This window comes from Diabrotica virgifera, chromosome 4, assembly GCF_917563875.1.
Source record: "Diabrotica virgifera virgifera chromosome 4, PGI_DIABVI_V3a".
In the NCBI taxonomy this organism is placed as follows: Eukaryota; Metazoa; Arthropoda; class Insecta; order Coleoptera; family Chrysomelidae; genus Diabrotica; species Diabrotica virgifera.
In genome coordinates, this window is record NC_065446.1 from 30,103,968 (window position 1) to 30,124,470 (window position 20,503).

The 20,503-nt window shown below is 33.3% G+C and overlaps 1 protein-coding gene across 2 annotated transcripts in view; it reads left to right on the plus strand.

The window, feature by feature from the left end:
- LOC114349370 (clustered mitochondria protein homolog) overlaps positions 1 to 20,503 on the plus strand; it is a 71,561-nt gene that overhangs the window by 17,070 nt on the left and 33,988 nt on the right. For both annotated transcript variants that reach the window (XM_028299721.2, XM_028299722.2), the window contains exons 3-8: positions 180 to 495; positions 5,903 to 6,170; positions 10,826 to 11,055; positions 13,868 to 14,199; positions 16,111 to 16,323; positions 18,581 to 18,755. In XM_028299721.2, coding sequence (XP_028155522.2) covers positions 180 to 495; positions 5,903 to 6,170; positions 10,826 to 11,055; positions 13,868 to 14,199; positions 16,111 to 16,323; positions 18,581 to 18,755 — 1,534 coding nt within the window. The remainder of the gene's footprint in view (positions 1 to 179; positions 496 to 5,902; positions 6,171 to 10,825; positions 11,056 to 13,867; positions 14,200 to 16,110; positions 16,324 to 18,580; positions 18,756 to 20,503) is intronic.

Sequence of the window (20,503 nt, forward strand, 5' to 3'; positions counted from 1 at the left end):
TCTACGTCGTATTGATCAAAATTCAGAATTGGCGCAATGGTATGAAATGATTTTAATTTCGAGACGAGTCTATTCATGTAAATTTTATTGAATTGGAGTGACATTATATTTTCCATAATATGTGTGTGGTGTCCTTTACCTAATTCTTTGTTCTTTTATTTTTTATTGCAAACTTGTAGGTTTCAAGTATGGAACTAGTTCAAGAAATACATCAGTTACTCATGGACAGAGAAGATACCTGTCATCGCACCTGCTTCTCTCTACAATTGGACGGAAATACATTGGACAATTTCGCAGAATTAAAGAATATTGAAGGTTTGAAAGAAGGGTCCATTATAAAAGTTGTAGAAGAACCGTACACTATGCGTGAGGCGAGAATACATGTCAGACATGTAAGAGATTTACTAAAATCTTTGGATCCTGCTGATGCATACAATGGAGTTGAATGCAATTCGTTAAGTTTCCTAAATACTATTACCCAAGGTGATATCTTAGGTAAGTGCATGACTATAATTGAGAAATTAAAACGTAGAAAAAAAGAGTTTTTATTTTTTTAAAACGAAAGAAAAAAATTTTATTAGATAATAATGTAATGATTTATAATTTACTGTGTAAATAAATTATATGTACCGACGGATAACGTCAAATCTATAAATGCACTTAAAACAGTGTATTAAAACCACTTTTACCACTAATATTCAAAATAAAAATATATTTACATAAAATTATCAGTAAATATCTATCATCATATTATATATAATATAATAATAATTGAATTAACAAAAACACCAATATATATTTTTATTTATTCACACTCTCAACATTTTTACCAATTGCGCCTAAGGAAGTATAACTTTAAAAAATAATATAGAAACCAGAGTAGAAAAACGACAGAATCAGAATTAACTAATCGTTTTCCGTGTTTGAACTGTGCCTTTTGGACATGGGTCCATGTCACAGTTTCACTACTGTTGCATTCTTCAAGAATGACGCAAGGCTGTTCAACATGATAACTTCAGTAATAAACGTAAACAGAGACAGGGAGGTGAAGACAAACAACAACCGAGAGAGAGAGAGAGAGAGAGAGAGAGAGAGAGAGAGAGAGAGAGAGAGAGAGAGAGAGAGAGAGAGAGAGAGAGAGAGAGAGAGAGAGAGAGAGAGAGAGAGAGAGAGAGAGAGAGAGAGAGAGAGAGAGAGAGAGAGAGAGAGAGAGAGAGAGAGATTTACGCACAGTGATGCAAGTACTCAATGTATCTAGAGGTGAAACATGAATTCCTCGAACCTATTCTTTGACTGCTTGTTTACATCTGTTTATTCGAATCATCGTCTCGAATATGAAATGCCCTGTATTGTAGTGTTCTGCCACTTCATATTGGAAGAAAAGAAAGATCTAATATATCTTTGATGCTCTTGATGTCTTTGACTGACACGATTTTTTTTACAAAGACCCTTTGATGATATTTTGTAATAATACGATTTATCTAATCGTATTGACGACTATCTTGTAATTTAACATACCTACACGTAAGCTACATATTTTTTATCATTGTTGAATATAATTTTTTTTACGGAAAATATGAGGCACATCTGCACAAATTAGGAATAGTTAATTCATCAATCTGTTTTTGTGATAATGCTTCGATTAGAGATTCGAACCATATTTTCTTTGAATGCAAAATTAACGAGAGATATATAAATCAATTATATTACAATTTACGACAAACACAAGTTTATTTTCCAATTAGTATAGAGTATCTACTAAGTTGTCATAAAATGGAAATATTTAAATTACTCATAAACTACTTGAAAGAAACAAATATAGTCATTTAAGTGAAATAGGTATAAATATAACAAAACTAATAAATTGAGGTAAAAATAAAATAAAAACCTGTGGCCAACGGACCCGCATCCATGCCATTTTTTCACTCACACACACACAATATAATTTTTATCTCTTGTTGTTTAAGTCTGTTTATGAAGAATTTAAATGACCTGATATTTGTGTCCTCCGACATGTTTTAATATCATCTGATCCTTGATTATTAAACAAATTCTTATGTTACTATTCGATACCTTTGTGAGTAATTAGTGGTCATGTATTTACATTGTGTAATTTGAAATTACTAGTTTGAAAATATTTTATTGACGTCCCACAGTAACAATTTTATTATTTATTGTTTACCATTTTATTATAATACCTTAATTCTTACTAATCTACACTAAAAATACAATTATTGTATAATTAAAACCATTTTGTTTCGACAACATGAGTATGTTAAATTTTGTTTATACAGTCAATACAGCCAAAATATAGCATAGTCTATATCCCTTTATCTACATAAATGATCACAGTTTTCAGAAATTAGCACTCTTAATCTTTTTAATTTTTTTTTCTGTAATAGCTTTAGCGTACTTTAAACGTTCAATATTATTGAAGCCATATCGACATTCATCAATATATTGAACGTGTAAGGAGTACATTGAAACAATAATATTCATGGCAATAATATTGAAGAAAATCAAACCAGCTTTGAAGTCCCATGAATATATTGAGGCGCCGTCAATATTATTGACACTGTGTGAGGGGTATACACCATATTAAGCAATAAAACATCAGTTGTTCTAAATTTTAAATTTATTTAAAGCTCTTATAATGTGCGGTGTACCGAGCGCAATCTGAAGGATTTGCGCAAAATAATGAAATGCCATCACAGGTCTCTACAACTATTTTACTTATTATGGCTGTTGTAGCCATATAAGACGAAAACTTTTCACATCTCCAAAGCTGTTGCTAGAAATCTTAATGTGGCTGCCAGTCGATCCGTCGGTGAAACGGCTTTCCTCATAATCATATCGTGCTTTATTATAAATGGTGAAACGAGTGCAACTAGGTGTTGAAACGGGGTTCGGGCAAATAATCCCCGGACAAATAATTCCGGACAAAAAATCCCCACAAATTATCCCTGGACAAAAAATCATCAGACAAAAAATCCCCGGGCAAATAATCCCCGGACAAAAAATCCACACAAAAAATCCCGGACAAATAATCCCCACAAATCTAGAAGGCGCCTTCTTTTCTGGAGTTGGCAAGAGAACTCGAGAAGTCTGTGGAGTATAAACCTATTCATTTTCCTACAATAAAGTAGGTATTTTACTAAAAAGGGATAAGCCACAAAAAACCTTTAGAACAATCGTAATATTTTTAGATTCGAAAAATATAACATAAGGGGACAAGCCGCACATATAAACTTACTGTTCCTGAGTTTATATTTTCCTAATCGCTGCTACTTCCGGATACTGTATAGTCTTTGTCATCTTCGCTTTTATTTAAAAACGGATCTTGGTCAGTGTGTTCAGAATCAAACTCAGAGAAGTCTATTTTCCGTTTAAATGCACGGGAATGTTCCGCCGCCATGTTGATTACTACTGTGGCTTGGCTCCTTCTGTTGCAATATACAGTAATGACATTATAAGTTTGTGACATTAATCTGGTGTTAAAGTGTGCGATTTCTACTTTAACTCATTTTTGACGTAATTGTGGCTTGTCCCCTTCTGGACCCAAGGTCTTCAATTGAAGCTGACACTTTATTGATCAATATTATTGAGTCGTGTGAGGGCTACCGTTTTTTTACCATTTATTTGTCAATAATATTGCATGAATAATATTGATCGTGTAAAGTACGCTTTTGACTTAGAAAATTAGCCAGACTAAATAGATTGCCGTGGAACATTTTCGGTTATTTGCATCATAATCTATCAATTAAAACAAGTTTTAGCTTGTGGGTATGAAATCGACCTTTTTCGACAAAAGCCATCCGCCTAAAAAATGTTTATAGAGTAAATATTTCCTCTGATATTTTTTGTAAATCGGAAAATCTATTTGGGTTTCGGAGGACATCAATTATCGTACCAGCTGGACGACCCACGACAATGGACGAATATGTTCTCTACACATATGTCCAATAGTTTGGAATATTTCATCTTTTTATTGATTTTTACACATAAATTTTTGTGAATAGTTGGTTTTTGCTTCAATTCTCATCAGTACTAAATAAATCTCAAAAAGAGATAAAGATATGCAAAAAAATTATTTAATCTCTTAGGCAAGCCGCACACCAACGAAACATGAAACGAAAAACATGAAACTTGAAACGTAAAACACGTTTCATGAAAATTAAACACGGCTAAACAAATCTTGAAGTCCGCCTACCAATGAAACGAGTGTGATTCATGATCATAACACATTTTTATTTTCGGAAAGTTTCATAAATGGCCGGACGTCTATTTGTTTAGCAGTGTTTTATTTCCATGAAACGTGATTTACGTTTCCTGTTTCTTTGATGTGCGGCCTGGCCTGCCTTAGAGTGAAAAACTTACAATGTACCACTTATATTTAAAAATAAGTTAGTATAGATAAAAATAATTTTTAATAAAACTAATAATCAGTATTTCCTCCATTGGCCTCTATGCATGCCTGTAGGCCATTTGGCATGCTGTCGATTAACTGGTCGAGCTGGGCTTGCGGAATTCTCTCCCATTCTTCACGAGCAGCATCTTCTAGTTCTCGAAGTGTAATAGGGGGATGGTTTCGCTTCTTGATGCGTGTTTTGAGAATGTCTCGAGCATGTTCAACGATGTTCATGTTGGAGGACTTCGAGGGCCATTGTAATGTGGATATTCCTTCTTCTTCCACAAAATGTTGTACTGCTGCTCTTCGATGAGGAGGTGCGTTGACATGTATAAACACAAATCCATCACCTACTGCCCATCGGAATAGACGCACGACAGGATTTAAAACTTTCTCGATGTACACAGCCCCAGCTGCTCTTCTCTCCAGAACCAGCAGTGGCGCCCGTGTAGCACTCATAGTACCACCCCAAACCATAATTCTGCCACCTTCAAATTGGGCACGCGGTTGGGCTATTTCTAGTCGGTTTTGTCCTGGGGCCCTCCAAACCAGTGTCCATCGAATCAGAAACCAAGCCAATTTTTGATTCAACACAGAACATCACGTTATTCCAGTTAGGATCATGATGCACCATTTCTCTAGCCCATTGAAACCTTACCATTTTCTATTGGTAGGCTAGTTTGGGAACACGTAAGGGTTTTCTACGATACAAATTTATCGCATTTAGTCTGCGTGTAATTGTTTGCCGTGAAATATTCAGTCTTTGAAGCCTAGCAATTTCTCTGGATATACCACTTGTGGATTCCAGACGATCTCTTCGAGCTATCAATGTTATCTGCCGGTCTTGTGCTGCTGTTGTACATCGACTTCTGCCACTTCTGGGGAGATCCTTCACGTCATTTGTATCTTGGATTTTTTTTTAATTTTCGATATACCACTCTGAGTAACATCAACAATATTCGCGATATCACTTTGAATAAAGCCCTGTTGTAACAAAGCAATTACTCTAGATCTGTCAAAATGAGATACCACGTTTCTAGGCATTTTTAATCAGATCAAATAAAATTTAAACAATGACTGAAATAATGGGTAAACACGCCAATCAGTTGAATATGACCAAAATGATACAAAAACGATTCCAATGTTTTATCATTTTCATTTAAAAAGGCTCTAGACTGAATATCAACAACAGTTTTGAAACCACCATAGGCGAAGATATATTATTTGTATGTATTCCAAACTTTTGGACATGTGTGTAAAGAACTATTCAGGGCGGTTGAAAATAAGATTTAATGGGCAAATGTAATGGCCAACGTCCTTAAGGATAATGCAACGTAAGAAGAAGACCAGTTGAATGCTTCTAGTGCTGGTGCTAATAATTCCAGCTCTAGTTCTTCGTAGAGGTTTCTTGTGGTCGGTTGGTTGGAAATACCTCTATGGGATGGTTTTGGAACTAGCTCTTATTTTAAAATTAAATTTTTTTTAATATTTCAGAAAAGAAAAAGATGCGTCCAGAAAGTGTAGATTGTACGCCTCCCGACTATATAATGCCAGATAGCAAAGAAAGGTCTCTAACTGCTCTACAACCTCAGATTAAAGAACAAAAATCTCCTCAGTGTATCAAAGTTTTGACAACTTCAGCATGGAACCCACCACCCGGACATAGAAAAATTCATGGAGACTTGATGTATTTGTACGTTGTCACTTTAGAGGAAAAGCACTATCATATTTCAGCTTGTTCACGTGGATTTTATATTAACCAGTAAGTTTTCAACACTTATGTAGCTTTACCACCTTCTTCTTTGATCAGTTCATTAGTTTAGTGTCAATATACTTTATTCCCGCCTCCCAATGATTCTGGAGTTTTTTCTTGAGAGAGCAACCGGTAAAAATTTCGTATTATTTGTTATTTATACATTTTTTGACTTCACGGTTGTGACTTTAGTTACACTTTTTTGTAACGAATCTGTTCTTTACCATTTTTTCGTAAAACTATAGTAATTAAAATGCCCAGATATATTTGCATAGTGTACGTTATATTCTAATACTAATAATAGATAACATGCACATTTTTGTTTTATTACAACATACTAATGTTCAGTTTCGTTTAAAAATAACATTTCTAAAATTTCACGCCTTAAAACCTCAAAATAACTTATATAGGGTCTCCCAAAAGTAGCGGAACGGTCGTATAATTCTCGAAATAAACATAGTATCGAAAAACTGAAAAATACGCGTTCAATAATTTTCAAAAATCTATCGAATGTCATAAAACACGACCTTCCACTCCACCCCCTAGAGGTGGGGTGGGGGGTAACTTTGAAATCTTAAATAGAAACTCCAAGTTTTTATTTCAGATTTTGATTCCTTACGTAAAAGTAAGTAACTTTTATTCGAAACATTTTTTTGAACTATGGATAGATGGCGCTATAATCGAAAAAAATATTTTATCCTGATGTCATAGGTAAATAATAGAAACGGTCTAATATCTCGAGAAATACACTTCCAAATGAAAAACAAAAAAATATGTATTTAATATTTTTCAAAAACCTATCGAATGGCCACAAACACGACCCCTCACTCCAGAACCTGGAGATGGGGTGAGGGGTAACTCTAAAATCTTTAATAGAAACCCCCATTTTTTATTGCAGATTTGGATTCGTCATGAAAATTAAGCAACATTTATTTGAAACAATTTTTTGAATTGTTGATAGATGGCGCTAATAAATAGTCTTTTTCCAATTATAGCGCCATCTATCAACAATTCTAAAAAATGTTTCAAATAAATGTTGCTCAATTTTTCATGATTAATCCAAATCTGCAATAAAAAATATAGGTTGCTATTTAACATTTTAAAGTTAACCCCCACCCCACGGGGGGTGGGGTGGAGGGTTATGTTTAGTGTATAGGTTTTTAAAAAATATTAAATACATATTTTTTGGTTTTTCATTTGAAAGTGTATTTCTCGAGATATTAGAGCGTTTTTATAATTTACCTATGGTATTTCAATAAATAATTTTTTTCGATTATAGCGCCATCTATCCACAATTCGAAAAAATGTCTCAAATAAAAGTTGCTTATTTTTTTATAAGAAATCAAAATCTGCAATAAAAACTGGGGGTTTCTATTTAAGATTTTAAAGTTACCCCCCACCCCACTTCCAGGGGATGGAATGGGGATTCGCGTTTGGTGTCATTGGATAGATTTTTAAAAAATATTGAAAACGTGTTTTTCAGTTTTTCGATCCGATGTTTAGTTCGCGAAATATTCGACTGTTCCACTACTTTTGGGACACGCTGTATAATAAGAAGTACACATATATAAGAAAGAAGTACAATTTTAAAATCTTCTGTGTATTTAAATCATTTCAAACGATCGAAAAAGCGCGCGAACCCATATTGTGATGTCATATCATAATATTTTGTAATGACATTTCTCATGTCTCATATAAAACTATATACCATTTTGTTTAGTTTACAGTTTTTGAAGAGATGGTATTTTGTGTGTGTTTACTATGGAAAATAAAAACTATAAGTTTGGTTTATTACCATTGTGGTATAGTACAACCATTAAAACCCCCAATAAAATATTTATTAGATTACCAGTCGATAAGAAACGGTTAAGAAATGCATATTGAAAGGGCATTAAAGACATTTTAGTTCATTCTCAAGGTCTTCATGTACCAATTTGAAAATAATTTTAATGTAAGTATTTAATGTCTGTTATCTGCTTAATAGGTTTTTTTAATAAATCAAGTGTATTTTGAACAAACAGAAAATATAACTTTTGGTATATTTTGGTAGATGTAGATTACAGATTATGATGATCTTATATTTACCTATATAATATTTTTCTGGAACTATTTTTACTATAACATTAAAATAAACTAATCAAAATAATAAAGATTTACGTTAATAATGGGTAAGTTATCATACTGCTCTTTAAAAAAACCCTCTTCTGCCATTTTAAAAAAAATGTCCTAACAAAAACACTCAAATATTATGAAATATACAGTGAGGACGTTTGAGTTGGAATAAATTCATTATCTCGAGAATGGGCGAATTTGGAGAAAAATCCTGAGACAGGTCGATTTTTATTTTTAAATTATGACTTTTTGGCATATACATCATACCGGTGACGTCATCCATCTATGCGTGATGACGTAATCGATGATTTTTTTTAAATGAGAGTAGGGGTTGTGTGATATCTCAGCAATTTATTTAATTCATAATACATTTTACTGCTGTCAGAGAAACAAGTAATAATGTTTATTTCACAAATAGACATTGCTTTTCGATTAAATTCAATGTTCAAACTGCTAAGAGACAGGTGGTTGGCAGTTTCAACATTGAATTTAAGCGAAAAACAATGTTTATTTGTGAAATAAACATTTCTTTCTGTTTTCTGACAGCACTGAAAGGTATTTTGAAATAAATGACTTACATATTCTTCTTTTTGTCTCAATTAATTTAATCCAGAAAAAAATTTTTTGGGCACCCTGTATAAATAATTATGTTAACGTTTATATTACTGAATAGAGATTTAAATAACCTTTCAAATGAGCTATCACACGACCCCTACTTTCATTTAAAAAAATCATCGATTACGTCATCATGCCCAGATGGATGACGTCACTGCTATGATGTAGATGCCAAAAAGTCGTAATTTAAAAATAAAAATCGACCTGTCTCAGGATTTTTCTCCAAATTGGTCCCTTCTCGAGATAATGAATTTATTCCAACTCAAACGTCCTCACTGTATAGTTCAAAGCAATTACGAGGTCTGGCTATTAAATAACGAGACTGCTTATGAAAAAGAGTTTTATTTTAAAAATTATTCTACAATCGAATGCTCTCCTTCAATATATTCCCCTTCCTCGCCACACACCGTTGTGTGTCGAGAAAGCAATGCTGGAAGTCTTCCTTTGTTAGAGCTTTTAGGAGCTCCGCCGTTTTTCGCTTCACCTCTTCCATCGACTCGAACCGGATTCCTTTTAAGGCAGACTTGATCTTCGGAAACAGGAAAAAGTCACAGGGTACTACATAAGGCGAGTACGACGGGTGTTCGAGCACTGGAATGCCTCTAGCGGCTAAATAACGCTTCACAGACAACGCATTATGGGCAGGTGCGTTGTCCTGGTGCAAGATCCATTTGTTTTTCCACAACTCCGGCAATTTCTTACGAACTTGCTCTCGCAGCGTTGCCAAAACTTTCAAATAGTAAGTTTGGTTTACAGTTTGACCCTCTGGAACCCATTCAGTCATCACGATGCCGTTAATGCCGAAAAAAACGATTAGCATGGCTTTAAATTTTGATTTCGACATCCTTGCTTTTTTCATTCTTGGCGATGCAGGAGTTTTCCAGTGCATGGATTGTCGCCTTAGTTTCAACATCGTATTTGAATTTCCAGGTTTCATCGCAAGTGATGATGTTTTCCATTAATTCAGGCTCTTCATGTAACCTCTCAAGCTGAGCAGATCTGTTGACGGACAAGCTTTTGGTCAGGAGTCAAATGTTGTGGGCCCAACTTCGCACATACTTTCTTCATGTTCAATTCGTCATGTAAAATTTTTCTGACAGTTTCTTTATTGGCGTTTACAGTCTCAGCAATCATCCAAATGCTCATACGACGATCTCCGCGCACAATTTCATTTATTTTGGTCACTGTTTGCGGAGTTAAAACAGAGACAGGTCGACCTGGACGCTGGTCATCTTCGGCGCTCTCTCGGCCTTCAGAAAACCGTTTATACCATTCTAAAACACGCGCACGAGATATAGAATTCTCACCATAGGCCTCTTTCAACAAATTATAGCACTCAACCAGAGTGCTATAATTTTTTAATTTAACGAGAAATTTCACATTAATCCGTTGCTCATGTTTTTCGTCACACATTGTTATCGGCACGAGAAAAAACATGTTCTTTTCTAACCTCTACAGAAACAATACTACTACAGCGACAAAAACGTGTTTTCGTACTGGAAGAGTAGACATTTCCAGCTATCCAATGCTGCATTCGTTTCCCACTCTTCCCCTCTAGGACGCCTTCTGCGCGTGCAGTCTCGTCATTTAATAGCCAGACCTCGTATCTAAAGATTTATAAAACTGAGATACACCATAAAATGATTACAAGTAAACGAATATCAAACATAATGAATTAATGGCGCGGACCTCAAACATTATAATGATATGACGTCACGACCAATGAGGGCGAGTTTTGGGCTGACTGCTATAATTTGAATTTTCTCTCGATTTTAATTGTCTTTAGGGGCCAAACGAAAGACAAAAACAACTTTTTTTCTTTGATATATATTTTTAATTATATTCTTTTGTGATTTATAGCATTTTTTCGAATTTAAAATTGTATACAAGTTCTCTATTATTAATAGTATTAAAAATAAATAATTTTTTAATTCTAGATCAAGTGCTGAAGAATTTAACCCAAAAGCAGCTTCTCCTAGTCATTTGTGCCACTCACTGATAGAACTTCTTAACCAGATTTCGCCACAGTTCAAAAGAAACTTTGCAACGCTTCAGAAAAAAAGAAGTCAGCGACATCCTTTTGAAAGGGTAGCCACTCCTTATCAGTTATATGCCTGGACTGCCCCCACTATGGATCATACTTTGGACGCCATCAGGGCAGAAGACAGTAAGTTTTAATTTCCTTATCATTATAAATATCTCTATGGGGAATTGCGGTCTGCAATTCTGCAATCATTATGTTGAAACTACATTTATTTCTGTTGAATTCGATATTTCGATGACTATTTATTTTTTCATCTTTATCAGGAACAAACTACAAAATTAACTAACAAGTGAAAGATACAAACATGCCATTACAATAATATAACTTAACAAATTTTGTATGTTATGTATAAGAATTAATTTAGCTCAGAACTACACATTGTCCTTTTCACGAGACGACCATACGACGACTGAGTGATTTTTTTTCACATGTGGTAAGGGCTAAGAGTTCCATTATCCATGTTAAATATTTGGTTATTTTTAGAATCTTAAAATATTGCAATAAATGTCGCTCAACCTGCTGGTATCTGTTTTATAATGAATTCAATTTTTTTTTGTTTATGTGGTACATTTCGGGAAATAATCTTTTTTTATAATTATTTTCTGTATCTAAGATCTTGATATCTGATAAATTAAATGTCTGTTCTGTTGCGATGAAATGGCGTGCTACTGCACTATAATTTTTCTGTGTTTTGCAATCACTTTTGTGCTTCGTTATTCCTTGTTTCAACCACTGCGATGTTTGCCCTATATACTGCCCATCAAGTTCGAGACAAGAAAGTTGATAAATGAGTGACTCTGACTGATTTTGAAGAGGTGTCTGGTCTTTAAGCTCTCGATCTACATTTTAAAAGAATCCCGTAAACACTCGCAACTAACTCTGGAAAGAAAGTACTGCAGTAATTTACTTTGAACCAATGATGGTCTGTAATATGAAGCGATCTTTTGACGAACATATTGATAAATACATTGCAGAAAATGGTGGATACATTGAACGCTTACTTTTGCAAAAAGGTTAATTTGATTGGTAGATAAACTATATTTTATTATGACTTTAATATAAAGCGTAAACTCTTTGATGTCAAAACCTATAACATTTTATTAATTATCCTACTGATGTAGGTAAAAAAAATAGTGTATACTATTTTTTCTTTAATATTTCGGAAACTATTAACTTCACGAGTAGTTAAAGATATTTCTCACCAAAATTGAGGCCATGGGTGCCAGAGTGGCCTAACTGATTTTAACATTACTTTACATAATCAAAGAAAATGATCAGAAGCTATGTCCCGATTGTTTTAGTAATTGTATGTTGACCAATAATGATTCTTGGTCAACATAAAACTACTAAAGCAATTGGACATTGTTAGCTTCTGATCATTTTCTTTGATTATGTAACGTAATGTTAAAATCAGTTAAGCCACTCTGGCTCTCATGGCCTCGATTCAGAAGTACTTATGTTTTTGTATATTTTCCTTTGTGCAGCTGATTTGTAAAAAGCGAATATCTCGAAAACTGTTGAGCGTAAAGGTTATTAAGAGGTATTTCTTTTTTTTTTTGTTGAAATACTGCATCTTTAATTTTTTTGTTACACAAATAGCGCTAACTTTAAGAGCAAAAAGTTATGCCACATATGTGGTGTCCTCTATCAGCTACATCAAAGTATGCATCTTCATACACAAAAGCTCCCAGCTATAAATTTTTATACATAAAGGTCCACAAACATGAAAGTTATAGAAAAAATAAAATTTTCAATTTCAACTTTAACACCTTGTATCATCTTTCTAAATGTCAACATTTTACTAAAGCAAGTTGGCTTAAACCGTAATATTTTAAATTGTGGAATCTACTGTTCCTTTTTGTACAATTCAGAACCACTCTGTATAGTATGTTCTTAAGGGGATCGGTACAAAGTTTCGGCTCCAACGCTATTTAAATGGGATTCATTTTTTTCGAATCCTGAGAAAACTAATAAGTATTTTTGAAAAATTTAAACGCAGAATGAAAGATTACGTTCTTACCGAGGGCCGAAAGTCCCTGAAAACTTCTATAATGTTTATTTTAATAAGTTACAGGGGTGAAAAACTAAGAGAAAATGTAGTGTGATTTTTAATTTCAAATATCTCATTCAAAAGAAACTTTTTATTTATTCTAAGGGACTTTCGGCCCTCGATAATAATTTAGTCTTTCATTCTGCGTTTAAATTTTAAAAAAATATTTATTAGTTTTTTCAGGATTCGAAAAAAATGGACACTATGTCCGTGGTGATATTTTCCAAATCGAACATTCGCTATCTTTGTCATACAACGCACTGAGTCGAATAGAATATGGTGACAAGACAGTGACAGTTTAAATATTTGACATGGCATCGGGAATATTTTGAGTTGTTGATTAAATAATATTGATAGTGTATTTGATAAATAATTGATTTAAGACGTGAACTTAATAAAAAGTTATTTATTGTTTATTATTTATGGAAGATCCAAGCAGAGAATACACCAGGAAATATTCTGTGATCCAAGTATTTTCTTGTTAAAGATGTTCAAAATTGTAAGCGTTCCATAGTAACAATATAATATTATTAAAAAATCACTTTTGCTCTTTTGCTCTTTTCTCGATTGAGTATTAGTTTTTGTTGTACAGTATATAAATTATTACAATCACTGAACATATAGTTAGTCAAAAAATTATCATATTAATTAACTGAATTAATTAAGGCAATTATACAAGTAACAGTTATCCAAGAACATTCAAAAGCCATCTCTTTTAAGTTAATGATGTCATTGTCAAGTAATGTTTACTTATCCATACCAGTGAGAATTTTACTACACGTAATTTGCCGTGTAAAGACAGAAAAAGTAGGGATATCAGTAAAATATTTGCGCCTACAGTCTTAATTTTAACGTAAAATATACCGAATTTTGTTTAAATTTCAGCATTTTCTTCAAAATTGGGATACGAGGAACACATTCCAGGCCAAACGAGAGACTGGAACGAAGAACTCCAAACAACCCGCGAACTTCCAAGAAAAACCTTGCCTGAAAGACTTCTACGAGAACGTGCTATTTTTAAAGTGCACAGTGATTTTGTTGCCGCTGCTACCAGAGGTGCTATGGCTGTCATAGACGGAAATGTAATGGCCATCAATCCAGGGGAAGAAGCTAAAATGCAGATGTTTATTTGGAATAATATATTCTTTTCGCTTGGATTTGACGTAAGAGACCATTATAAGGAGTTAGGAGGCGATGCTGCTGCTTTTGTTGCTCCGGTAAGATTATCTACAATTTCCCACCTCCCAAAAAAATATTACCTATGGTCCTTTTCATAACCTTTTTCAGTGCGTCACAAATGATAGAAAAAAAGGTAAGTCCGTGATAATACACATTTATAAGATTTATTCTAACATGACATTTTAGTTAAATCTGACAGTTGTCACATTTTATTTGCAATTTGGCATAAAAACAAATCAATTGTGTTTATTGCATTTATAAAGTGGTATCTTCTTTGATTTGTATAGTCTTATAAATTGTACAGATTATATTCGTAGATATATTATATATAATTCGTAAATAATTTTTTTTCGATTATAGTGCCATCTATCGACAACTAGAATAAATGTTATAAATGTCTGTAATCACGGACGTGCCTTTTTTAATGCGTTAGAAAGAACTCTAAAAACTCTGACACACTGAAAGATGCCTATGAGAAAAAGATTACAAGGTATTACAATAATGTTGGTGTCCCTTAGTTTCATCTAAATAAATTTGAAAGTTTATCAGTTTCTTCTTCATTCTTCTAATCCTTAGTGCCCTAATCCTTATTAACCATGTTCTTCATCAATACAGGGTGTTTCTAAATAAGTGCGACAAACTTTAAGGGGTAATTATGCATGAAAAAATAATTACCGTTTGCTTTATAAACGTATGGCTGCAAATTCTTCGGTTTCGAGATACTGGATGTTGAATTTTTTCTTACAAATTGACGATTTATTTATTGCTCTAAAACCGGTTGATATATGCAAATGAAATTTGATAGGTGTTAAGAGGTAGTTATGGCGCATTTTTTGACACAACTAAGAATTTTATATCCACCATTGGCGTGCATACGGGATGTATCTAAAATGTTTATACCCGTATGCACGCCAATGGTGAATGTAGAATTATTAATTGTATGTCAAAAAATGCAAAATAACTGTCTCTTAAAACCTACCAAATTTCATTTGCATATCCCTACGGGCTTTAGAGCAATAAATAAATCGTCAGTTTGTAAGAAAAACTTAAACATCCCGTATCTCGGAAACGAAGCATTTGCGGACATATGTTTATAAAGCAAACTGTCAATATTTTTTCATGCAGAATTACCCCTTAAAGTTTGTCGCACTTATTTAGAAATACCCTGTATTGATGAAGAGCATGGTTAGTTGTTAACGTGCCTAACTTTTTTATTATCCAACAAAAACAAATAAAACAAAAAAGAAAATGTTAAGAAAGCCTAAGGCTACAATCGAGTTTTAATTTCAATATTTTATCTATGCCAAAACATTCCACAGGGTGTTCCGAACTTTGAGGAATAAACACAGTATGATTGTTACACCCGGTATACAATGACAATTTACCTGTCCAGCAACAATATTATTATAGCGATATTGCTAGAGAATAAGGCTATAACATACTAAAAAAATCACTCAAATCGGACAACAGGTTTAGAAAATTCGAGACATCTAACTTAATAATTCGTCGAGTTACCCGCTTTTTATGATCGCAAGTGTATTTTCCAAATATTCAAAAGCAGATACTTGTTCTATTACTTGTTCCTTTACTATTATATTGATATTCCTTTCTTTTTTCTCATCTTAGTTTATTATGATAAGTTTTGTTTTATTGAGATTCATTTTTTGAAACTCTGTATCTCTTTTTGCCAAATGTCTATTAGTTTTTTCATTTTCTCTACTGTGCCTGTGATTAAAACTACATATATCATCAGCGTATAGAAGGGAGTTGATCATTATTGCATTAAAGTTTTTGTATCGTACTATATATTAAAGGTGTCTTGTTTGATCTTTTGTATTTTTATTAAGGTTATTAGTACATACTCATATAAATCGTTTTTCAACACATTGTTAAAAGCATCAGTAGATAGAGTATATTCGGTATATATTTAATTTTTTTAACCTTTTTAGAGAAATGATCTACAAGGAGTACGTGTCTACAGCGCAGTAGATTTGCCTGGTCTTTACACACTTGGAACGGTCGTAATTGACTATAGAGGCTACAGAGTGACAGCACAGTCAATTATTCCGGGAATTTTAGAAAGAGAACAGGAACAGTCGGTGGTGTACGGATCCATTGATTTTGGAAAAACTGTTCTGACACATGCAAAGTATTTGGATTTGGTAAGTATTAAAGGGATAAATTAATAATTAATATATTTAATTTTTTTTTATTGCGCATTATACATATTTTTCAACATTTTAGACTCCTACACTTACCGGCACAAAATTCCGCCACCCAAAATTTTTGATTTTTGACAATTTATAACTTGATTATTTGTGCTCCGATTTTCAAGATTCTTGCACCAGTTTGTAGGTATATGTATTGCTATCGTTTGGTATTATTCCGGTAACAAAAAATTTTGTTTGCATGGCATTATACAGGGGTGAATGGAAGCGTTGTATTTTCTCGTAACTTAAAAAAAATTCTGTGGAAAAATGGAATAGCTGATTTTGGCTTCATAGTCCTGTCATGTTATCCCGGAGGCATCACTAAAATTTTGTTTTTGAATTACCCGAATATTTCTTTTCTTGTAAGAGCTGTACTATTTTTGTAAATAAAAACACGAATTGACTCGTAAAATAGAGGTTGGATTGATAATATTAAAATGGCCCGCATGCAGCCCAGATCTCAATCCTATTGAGCATTTATGGGATGAATTTAAAAAACCTATTCGCCGTCACCCTAGACCTCCAGAAAATTTGGTACAGTTGTGGCCCTGGTAGAGGAATATCGGGCTATTCCCCAGGCAAGGATAACACATCTTTATTCGACGCTAAACAGATTGCGAGCAGTCGTTGCTGCAAGAGGTGGACATACCCGCTATTGAATTGTTTTGTTGATAATTTTCTTTTGTTAATTTTAGTGCGTTTGATATTTTTAATTAAGTAAAACTTCAAAGCAGTGTTTTTATTTACAGTTCTTACAAGAAAAGAGATATTCGAATAATTCAAAAAACAAAACCTTAGTGATACCTCCAGGATAATATAAAAGGAGTATGAAATAAAATCAGCCCTCCAATTTTTCCACAGAATTTTTTAAATTTAGGAGAAATTACAACGCTTCCATTCACCCCCGTATAATGCCATCTAAGCAAAAACTTTTTGTTACCGGAATAATAACAAACGACATCAATACATGTACCTACAAACTGGTGCAAGAATCTTGAAAATCGGAGTACAAATAATAAAGTTATAGATTGTCAAACTTAATAAAAAATTTTGGGTGGTGGAATTTTGTGCCGGCGAGTGTATTTATTTGAATCATCTATAGATTCACCACGTGTTTTTCAAGCACTATCATCATTACTGTAGTTGTTTCACAGGTGATAAACATGTTGTATTATCCCCTCGTTGAGTAAATGGACTCTCCAAGTATTTTGTATTGCTAATTTTGTGACGATCTGCTTTATATTTATATAATAATTAATTAATTATAATTAATACAACACCAGTGTAGAAGTTTCGCTTCAAGAAGGCACAACTAGAAAAAAGGCAAAATGTGCACAAAAAACACCTAGAATAGGCAAAATAAAAAAGGCATTTTGCCTATAATCTAAGCTTTGGTCATCACTAACCATGGTAGAATACACTTTTGATACATGCACAATTTTAGTATACATTGAAGTTATCTCGCGAGAAGTTGAAACGCGAATAATGACAGGAAACAGATCTGTCTTTGCAATGAAACATCTAATGAAGTCAAAACTTCTCTCATGAGGTGCAAAAACCCAGGTATATAAGACCATAATACGGCCAGCAGTCGCGTATGGAAGCGAAACATGGACGCTAACAAAAAGAGAAGTACATAAATTGTTTGAGTGGAAACGTAAAATCCTTCGAATGATATAGGTATGGTTCTTGCAGAGATAGCGTGATAAACGAATGGAGACGCAGATACAATAACGAGTCTCTCTCGGAAAGGAAAATCTAGTCAAATATATAAAGGCAAATAGACTCAGATGGGCAGGGCATGTGAGTAACGACAATCGCCTTATAAACAATGTGTTTTGGGAAAGGCCAGATGGGAGAAGGTTGGTAGGACGGCCTAGAAAAAGGTGGAAAGATGCAGTCAGAGAAGATTTGGAGAAAATGGGAGTGAGACAATGGGAAATAGTGACACAGGACCGACAAACATGGAAGGCAATAGTAAACGCAGCAAAGGCTCACGAAGAATTGTAACGCTATTGATGATGATGATGAATCAAACATAGAACAAAAGTGTAATCTACTACAGAACCTATGTAAAAGCTTTTGGTGCTGTCTCACTTCAATATTTGTAACTCTTTTTCTTCCTCTTTCAATACTTTAATTAACGTATTGCCAACACTGTATATTTCTGGTTTATTGTGGACATATTTTTAAGTATTTATTTTTTTAGTTAAACAAAGCCGGCCAACAATTGAAGATACTTCCACATCATGTTATAAATGAAAAGGGTGAATCTGTAGAGTTATGTTCAAGTGTGGAATGTAAAGGTATTATCGGGAATGATGGAAGATATTATATTTTAGATTTGTTGAGGACTTTTCCGCCAGATGTCAATTTCTTAAAATGTAAGTAATTACAAATATAAATGATGCGTACAATAAATGATACATTATGATGTATGGTGCAAATCTATGGGATACATTCAGTAGTGATGTAACGAATATTCGTATTCGCATTCGCGAATATTCGCATGTTTTTGCACATTCGCATTCGCATCCGCATTCGCGAAATTTGTGCGAATGTTTTGCGAATATGAAAACCAGAAAAAAAAATTTTAAGATAATATTAGGTTAATAAAATCAAAATCTATTCACTTCTCATCTTTTTTTATTAAGAAAAGGTAACTTAACCTCAAACATGCAGCTACTCTCAAATGGAAATATGCAGGACACAACAGCAGACAAAGAGACGGAAGATGGAATGAAGCGATAACTGACTGGAGACCTTGGGACTACAAAAGAGGAAGGGGCAGACCACAGACGAGAGGGTCGAATGACCTAAAAAGATACGCAGGGACCAGATCGACAGCATTAGCACTGAACCGAGAAGAGTAGAAAAATAAGGGGGAGGCCTACGTTCAACTTTGGACAAATGACGGGCAATAGATAGATAGAACTTAACCTTGTTTAATCACGTTATCAGCCTTTACTTTTTTTTATTATTTGGTATTATATAATAAAGCTTAAGCAGATTGATTTACACTAAGTATCAATTAACTTTTCATTATAAATTTAGGAAACATTACAAAAATAGAATGGACAAATGACGGGCAATAGATAGATAGAACTTAACCTTGTATAATCACGTTATCAGCCTTTACCTTTTTTTATTATTTGGTATTATATAATAAAGCTTAAGCAGATTGATTTACACTAAGTATCAATTAACTTTTCATTATAAATTTAGGAAACATTACAAAAATAGAAACAAATTTAAAAAAAAACTGAATATTCGCATCCGCATTCGCGAATGTCGGTAACAGATATTCGCATTCGCATTTGTATTCGCGAATGTTCAAAAAATGACATTCGTTACATCACTAACATTCAGTATTTGAGAAACAGAGCGACTTTTAAAAAAACACGTGTCAATTTTAATTTTTGAATGACCACCAATTGCTATACAGAGTGAGTTTTATGTATGGAAACCCTCAATTATCTCGGAAACGGCTTTCACAATTTTTATAGATTTTGGTAGGTAGGGGTTTTCTAATGCGGCCGATATTATAGTGATACCTACATTGTTGTCAGATCTTCCGTTTTTCTGAAAATCTAATTAACTTTCTTATTTCAAATGGAACACCCTGTATATTTTTTGCGTTTTGAAGTCCTTAAGAAATACTGATTATTTTTGATGTTATATTCCCTATATCTAAAGGCCATAATTTCGGAGTTATTGCTACATTTATTTTAAAAAAATTGTTAACCAAATTATAAAAATCAATTTTTTCGGCCCGGATAGACATTATTTTACGTTCTTTGGACCATTGCGAACAAAAAAGTTCTTATGTAATTTTTCTCTAAAGTTAATCGTTTTCGAGTTATAAACAATTTAAAACTGAAAAAATCAAATAATGACGCTTTTCAAGGTTCAAAAACACAAATCAAAAATATTATTATTTTTGAAACTACGAAGTACATAAATTCAAGTTCAAGCCTTATTTTATCAGTTACCGTTACCGATAAGTAATTTGAGCTTGTTTCATTCTAAAATATTGTTTTTTAGTTGTTAATGCAGCCCGATCGCCCGTCCTCATATGCGCTTCATTAACAATTATTAAAAAGCAATGTTTTAGAATAAAACGTGCCAACAA